Source organism: Scatophagus argus, chromosome 22 (assembly GCF_020382885.2).
Source record: "Scatophagus argus isolate fScaArg1 chromosome 22, fScaArg1.pri, whole genome shotgun sequence".
NCBI lineage: Eukaryota > Metazoa > Chordata > Actinopteri > Scatophagidae > Scatophagus > Scatophagus argus.
In genome coordinates, this window is record NC_058514.1 from 158,370 (window position 1) to 166,149 (window position 7,780).

The 7,780-nt window shown below is 42.8% G+C and overlaps 1 protein-coding gene across 2 annotated transcripts; it reads right to left on the bottom strand.

Annotated features, from left to right (window-relative positions):
* Positions 1 to 57: 57 nt before the first annotated feature.
* Positions 58 to 7,228, bottom strand: svopl (SVOP-like). Of its 2 annotated transcripts, none has more exons than XM_046379712.1 (16): positions 7,049 to 7,228; positions 5,343 to 5,449; positions 4,516 to 4,607; positions 4,312 to 4,410; positions 4,098 to 4,169; positions 3,878 to 4,002; positions 3,704 to 3,767; positions 3,001 to 3,126; positions 2,724 to 2,852; positions 2,333 to 2,406; positions 988 to 1,184; positions 793 to 904; positions 594 to 675; positions 427 to 516; positions 239 to 352; positions 58 to 148 (listed from the first exon to the last, which is right to left on the bottom strand). In XM_046379712.1, exons 2-16 carry the CDS (start codon positions 5,446 to 5,448, stop codon positions 137 to 139), a joined length of 1,494 nt encoding a protein of 497 aa, XP_046235668.1. In that variant the 5' UTR covers position 5,449; positions 7,049 to 7,228; the 3' UTR covers positions 58 to 136. The 2 variants fall into 2 exon arrangements, with proteins under 2 accessions (XP_046235668.1, XP_046235669.1); XM_046379713.1 differs by lacking the exon at positions 7,049 to 7,228 and adding an exon at positions 6,508 to 6,703.
* Between the last annotated feature and the right edge of the window lie 552 nt (positions 7,229 to 7,780).

Genomic DNA, 7,780 nt, shown 5'->3' on the forward strand with positions numbered 1-7,780 from the left:
TTTACCATCCAAAAAATTTGAAGAACTGAAGCTGAAACTGCAGCATCCTGCCTGTAATACCAGTAACATATTTAATGTCTTTACATTACAGATATAACAGTGATAAAACAACAAGTTGTTTATTTTGTAGATGCCGTCAGGAGTTTTGCTGAAAAAAAAAGAGCAACATATAATGAAATGAAAATATCAAATAAATAAACTGATAAGGAAAGAGTGTAAGCAGTGAAGTGTTGCTCACCAGGAGAGCTCGTCCTTTAGTTTCTATTGGTAACAAAAAGTTTCCCAAAGCACACACGGCACAGGTCACAGCAAACGGACTGAGAGCCTGAATTACTGATTGTGACATCAGCACCTGAAGGACACACAGAACATTGTCAAACATGAACGGTAGAAACACAGAAAAACTCACCTGAACAATGAACTCACCTGAGCAATGAACGGAGCGATCATTCCCCCGATCCGACTGAATGACGTGCAGAAGCCCATCCCCAGAGACCGAGCTGCAGTGGGATACACCTGAAAACAAACACACCTCTCACCTGAGACCTGGATCAGTAAGAACCTCCACCAAAACCTGCAGAATCTGGATGTACCTCAGCGGTGTAAATATAAACCACATTGAAGTTCATTGAGACGAGTGACCGGAGCAGAAACAGTAACACAGTGAACCCAAACCTGTAGAGAAAAACAGGAACATGAACAGAAAACATACATCTAGTCAGACTAGAGGACTTCATAATCCCAGTCTCTGTGTAACGGCACACAGAGAAGAAAAGTTTCTGAGCCCCTTACATGGTGGTGCAAATGTTGAGCATCATGAACAAAATGGCCGCCAGCAGCTGTAGCACTGTCAGGCTCATCTTCCGCCCAAACACGGTCAGCAGCCCGATGTTTAGCGGGACCACTGGAGGGGGGGCCAGGAGAGGAGAGGCATGAACACCAATCAAACTGTACATATTTGTTAACAGCTTTGGTCTCAGTTCTTACATGCAACTTCCCCCAGGCAGCTGATGAGCAGTGTCTGGTAGTCACTCATTGCAAAGGGGATGCAGTAACACAGTCCATCCTCATGACGGTGTTTGACCTGATGCTCTGGACCTGCATCCGTCATGCACAGCAAGTTCTTCTCCAACAGCTCCGAACTGCTCAGCACCGAACCGTAGTATATGAAGGAGGCCACAAACCTGTAGTATGAGAGATCACATAACAAACTAATACACTGAAACATCTTCATTCTACTGAATTAAGTGCACTTCATTGTCACTCCAACAAGCAGACCTTAAATTTGATAAATTCTCATGTGACTGGACAATAAATCACTAGTCATAATGAGTAACAGAAGAAATATGTTTAATTTACTACAAGATAGTTTTGCTTGACTAGTTGAATTTGACACTCTGTGAAGAACTACAGTATTTCACTAAGTCAGACTAAAGAGAAGTTGTTGGCAGCAGTTCTTCCTCACTTGAAAAGAGAGTCTACTCAGTCTACAGTCATACACTGTACAGATAATAAAGCCCACAATACCTCCTGTCTTGCTCTGTACTTCACGATGTCTAGTACACATTAAGTGTATTTATTGTTTTGATGTCAGTAAAGACTCATTTCTGTAATCAGCCTGAAGTCAGCTAGAAGTGTTAAACTGAGTGGTTAGCTTAGCTTCCCATGTGTTACTGTACTGACTATCGACATATGAAGATGGCTGATGTGTCTCCACTTCCACCCACTGTGCTAAAGCCAAAATAACCCTGATGCGATCGCTGCTATCTTGTTCTTGTGATGTCATTTGGAGCCAGAGTCTGCACAGTAGTATTTGGGAGCTGGAGCCACAGTATCAAGTTTCCACCCATTATCCCATCTGAGCCAATCAGGAGCAGCGCAAGCTGTCGCTCCTGATGTTTCAGCCCCTTGTGAACGCAACAAATAACAAATCAAAACCAAACAGATTAGAAAAATGAACACTTGACTAAACATCAGGGTGATACGGATGACCTAAAATGACAGAAGTCATCTTTGGAAAAAAGTTATTTGACGCATACTTTGAGTTTTTAGTTTGGCTCATGTCACATCTGTTAACATGGAGGGGGAGGGGCTTATTAGCTGTACTGCAGCCAGCCACCAGGGGGAGCTCTCGTGTCAACCAGATTTATCTACAGTCAGTGTACATGGAGCATCTGAAGTGAAGACAACTCAAGTTAACAACAACTTGTCATGTTGCTTCAAATGGAATAAGAAGCTTCCAATAAGAGAAAATTCTGCATGTGATCTAAAACCAAAGATGGGCAGCTGGCCTTGTGAGCAGTTTGGGAGCAAGGACGAACAGAAACATTACCATGAATACCAGAGCAGCAAAGATGTCCTCCTGAATGATGAGCTGAGCAGAATCCTCCAGCTGCCTCTTTCTCTCTGAGACACAGACATGAAGGACATCGGGTAAAACTGAACTTGACTTTCAGACAGAAGCAGCAGGGATTTTCACATTAGGCCGCTTACATTAACACCTTCAAATACACTTCTGAAGGTCTGTGTCTGATGTGAACCTGCAATGATGAAGACTCCACAAGCTGTTAGGGTTCACAGTGTCAGGTTTGACAGAATGTCTTAGCTTGATTTTCAGGATTCCTGAAATCATCAGTGTTTTCGTGGAGTCCAGTTTCTTCATTCACACCCAGTTAAAACCAGTCAGGACTGGCTGTGGATGTTTCACCCCAGAGTCAACTTACCACTGATGGCTCCACCAGGCGTCCTGGCGGAAGAGACGCTCTGTTCATCTCAGCGATCTTCTTCAGAGTTTCCACAGCAGCCTGGATGTTTCCTGCTGACACGTTGTAACGAGCTGACTCAGGAATAAACTGACATTAAGATACAGACAGACAGACAGACGTCAGTTTGACCCGAGACACAGACACCCCCGGAGTCACTGCAGCAAACATTCTGTGATAAGACATATCTTTCTGCTTCAGCACTTAGACAGGTGAGGACAGACAGCTGATGTCTCACCTTGAACAGGAAGATGAGGAGGACACTGGGAGCGACGGAGATCCGGATCATCCACCTCCAGCCCAGAGTGGGAACCACTAACATTCCCAGTATGATGATGAGCATGGAGCCTATCATCCAGAAGATCTGACACACAGAGACAGAGAGCATGCTGGGAGATCTCAACTGATGACATCACATCAGACACAAGTGAGTCTGACAACACCTGTGTGAACTTCATCATGAACACATGTACAGAATGAAGATCCCTGCTGGACAACAGATGGACACCTGTTAACAGACATGTAGATGTGATGGTGATGGACCAAGAACAAACCAGCTGTTCCGTGTTCATGTTTTTCATCCTGAACACAACGTTCTTCCTGATGGGAACTCAAACAGAGTGTTTACATCATCAGATGTCTCCTCCACAAAAATAACACCAATAAGAGCATCAAACATTATCAACAAAGTCCCGAGGGGCTTCTGAAGGGGAAAATGTAACCCAACCAAACACATACAACCAAATACTGCATATTGTGAGCCCAGGATTCGCACCAGCAGACACTTCTGCTTCTTTTTCTTCATATCAGAAACACACAGAAGTCTAAGCTGTCTGAGCAGACTCTTCTCACCACCATGAAGATCTCCTTTGGTGGTGCCTTCACTGCTGACACCAGAAAAAGTAAACTCTGAGCACACAAAGTGATGAAGAGGAGCTCACTGTCGCCAGAGGCAGCAGGAAGGGTCGATACTTCGCAGGGATGAACTCCGTCTTTAGCACAAACCTGAGACAACAGCAGCAGTTACATTCTGCTCTCCACAACGACAACAAAAACAGCAACAACAACAGCAGCGTGCGTGTCAGGTGTGTGTGTGTGTGTCTGTGTGTACCGACCCCTGTGACACTCCTGCCACCCCACAGCCCACCATGCTGCGTAGGAAGATGAACCAACCATACGACGGAGCGAATGATGTGAGCAGAGAGAAGTACGCACTCCACACAAAACCTCCAAACACCACCTGAGGATGTACACAGCAGTACACAGACAGGTTAAATGTGAACTACAGTGAGAATGCGTGCTTGAAGCAAATCAGAATTAAAAAATGTTTCTCACCTTCCAGCGCCCGTATCTGTCAGCAATGTATCCTCCCAGAACTCCACACAGCATGAAGCCCAGGAACACCATCTGACACATGGGACCACAGTCACTGTGTGCAGTACTACAGTCTCTGTGTGCAGTACCACAGTCACTGTGTGCAGTACCACAGCAATCAGCAGTGATCAATATGTTTACTGATAACAGCTCTGATCTGATTGCTGTTACTCACCGTGGAGACCAGGGCCACCTGCCAGTCCACCAGATGCCATTCACATCGAATCTCAGGAGAAACAATAGCTAAGAGCATGATCTCCATGGCCTCCACAATCTACACACACACACACACACACACACACAACCCATCAGTCCAGTCTGTCCTGACCTTCAGACATTCGATGAGCTGATCAGTGTCAACGTGTGTTCGACTTCTCACATTCGAGCTCCCCATAATGACGAAGAGCAGGACGTGAAACCGACCGAAGCCGATCGTCTCAACGGCGTCTTCGACAGTGAACGTCTCATCAGCTGTGGCACAAACACAAAGTCACATCAAACATGAAGAAAGCTCATCTGAGAGAGAACACCAACGAGACGTTTCACTGATTCATGTCGTTTGTCATTCATTCATGAGCTGAAAGAAACAAAGAAACCAGTCAGACCGGATCAGACTGGCAGACACTGTGACACGAGTCACAAGTTCGGTGGATTGTGTAAAACATAAAAGTGCTGATTCTTTCTCTGCCACAGCTCTTCATTACCAGGTGCTCCAAGAGTTTAACTTCAGTCATAGGATCAGACGTTCAAACTGAGGACAAAAAGCAGGATTTTAAGTTTGTTGCTGCTGCTTCAGTTGGTCTCAGATGTTCTTGTTGTCTCTCTAATGTGATTTGTTCCTTAGCTGGAACAAACTGCAGCTGCAGTGTTTAAATAAAGAATGACTCAAATGACATCTGTTTCTCAGGAGGCTGCAAGTTAAAAATGTGAAGTTAAAAAGCAACGGCTTTATGCTAATTAATTTAAAACATTGTCTGACTGTAAAAGAGGCTCTGAGAGGTTCTGCTGCCATCGGGTGGCTGGAGGAAGAACAACAGAAGCTCAGGTGTGTTCCCAACTCTGATGCCTCTTCACATGAGTTTTTAGCATCCAGCTAATTTACATGAGGCAGGCTGCACAGCCAGTCTCCTGAAGATGATTTTCTCTTCTTATCCTCCCTTCATCAATCATTTCAGATTGTCTCTTGATTACAGTTCTCAGACTCACTCTTGTTGTTTTTGCTGCCCCGTGGCTTGTCTGTAGGTTTCTCCTGCAGTTCCACCTCCTGCAGGTGAATGGCACTCACCAGCTGAGTCTTCATACCGTCAGCCATCCTGAAAACACAGAGTCCGGTATCCATTACACAACCAGGGGACAGTCAGTGGACCAAAAGCTCAGCAAATAATCCATTATCCCACTGGTTCCACTGGCACAGGAAACATGTTGCTGGGTATTTGAGCGTACCAGCCCTTTAAGTTGTTTTGAAGGGCCTTGTGTAATTTTGTGGAACTTTTCTGATTCGTGTTAGTATGCACTACATATTCAGTATTTATGACTTCAGATTATCAGACTGCGAAATATTCATTCACATATTCCTGTTAAATCCACATCACATTCAGAAGTCTTAAGAAGCTGAATCATGACTCATGCAGCAGGACTACAGGAAGCCCATACTAAACCAACATGTCTCGTTATTGAGTTAAAAGCTGAGTCATGTTTTGCTGAGTGAACACAGCAGATCAGAACATACGATCAAACGTGTCTGAAAGGTCAAAAACTGTAATGATTTTAAACATCTGATTTAAACATTTAAACATCTGAAAATTTACGGCTGCTGTATTTAACTTTGAAAACAGTTTTTAAGGTTTAATTCAGTTTTAAAGAAAGTGATTTCAAGTTTAGTTTTTTAAGTTCATAACATGAATTGGGGGGGGCAGCCGTGGCCCAGAGGTTGGAGAAGCGGCTTGTGATCGGAGGGTCACCGGTTCGATTCCCCCACCGGACGGGCAGAAGACAAATTCAGTGTGTGTGTACGTATGTAAAAATATATATACTGTCAATAAAGCTGATTCATCTTCTTCTTCTAAAAAAAGGTTTACGTTTGATGATGAAACCTTGTTGAGTTTTAGAGGAAAAAATGATTTAAACATGAATAAAACTGATGATGTATTTGTCGTCTTCCATCTTTCTTGTTTGTGCTTTTTAATTCATTAACAAAGCAACACCAATTAAAGCCTGTTGTTTTAGATGAGCTTCTTATTTCACACTCTTTTTATTTAATTTTTTCCATTGTTAATTGCAAGATTGAAGAAAATGTTTACTTGATACAATTCTAAAATTAAACAAACACTGTCAAACTCCATTCAACAATCAGTCAAGTTAATGAACTCACTTCTGGACCAAATGAAAGCCGTAAATCCTCAGGACGTCGAAACTTGTCGGCTACAAAGAAACACATTCGTCACATCGAGAAGCCTTCGGGCATTTAAATAAATCTGAACGTCTGTAACGCGAGCTCGGGTTCGCCTGTTTGGACTGTTTCGATGGGAGCAGCTTCAAAATGTTATTTAGCCTAAAAGTTTGAAAACGCAGCCGCGGAAGTTCAGAAGTCACTTCTCAAACGTCGTTACTCGCTTTCTGCCACGTCTGGAGTTTCTTCAGCCCACGGAGGAGAAAAACCTTAAACTGCAAGATTTTTGAACGGAGTTTGGCAGAAAGGTTTCTGCCGGAGAAGAAGCAGAGCGTTTCAGTTGAATGTGGATTCTCATTCATTAAAACAGCAGCTGCAGAGAAATATGACCCGCTAAACACTAACTCAGCCCAACAGCCTGGCTAGCATTTCGCTAACTTCGGTTCATCCTGCGTCAACAATCAACAAATCTCCGTTCATTGAAGATTTTTATTTTTTGTAATTAATGAGTAAATGCACTCACGATCATCTGATCTTAACGATGAAGTCAGCTGTGTCGCTTTTCATATTGCTGGAGGTGAATTCATGCGACAGACGGGGTGCAGCAGGTTATTCCGGTATCTGCTCGTTGTTGTTGACCTGACCAGGTGTATCAGGAAGTGTAATCGTCACCTGGTGACAAGTCCGGTGGGAGGAGGAGAAGAGGAAGAGGGGAGGGAGCTGTTTTTACCCTGGGAGTGGTTCACTTCTCTTCACACATGGATTACACGTTATTATGGAGGCTTTTTTCAACACCATGAAAAAGAGCAAATAGATGAAATGTAAGAAAAAATGAAAACAGGACAAAATACAAAGTTAGACTGTGAGTCTTATTTTGAAGAGAAATTAATCTCATATTTGACAGGCCTGTAAATTCTGTTTCACTGAGACCATAAATGAACGAAAAATTACATTTTTAAGAATACAGTCACAAAATTAAGACATGGTAATATGTTACTATATCTGCTCTATCGGTTTAACTGTATCAAGAATCAAGAGTGTTTATTGTCATTATGCAAGCATAACAAAATTTTGTAAAGATTCTTGGCTCAAATGCACACATATAAATAGCAGCAAAATTTTAAAATGAACACTTAAGAAAAATAAGAAAAATATGAAAGTACATAAAATGCACTTGCAACTTTTTTCTTAAATGATAAAAATTTTTGTCTGGAAACATGAGGACTTTAGTTGTGAAATTTTACTGTTGAAATAT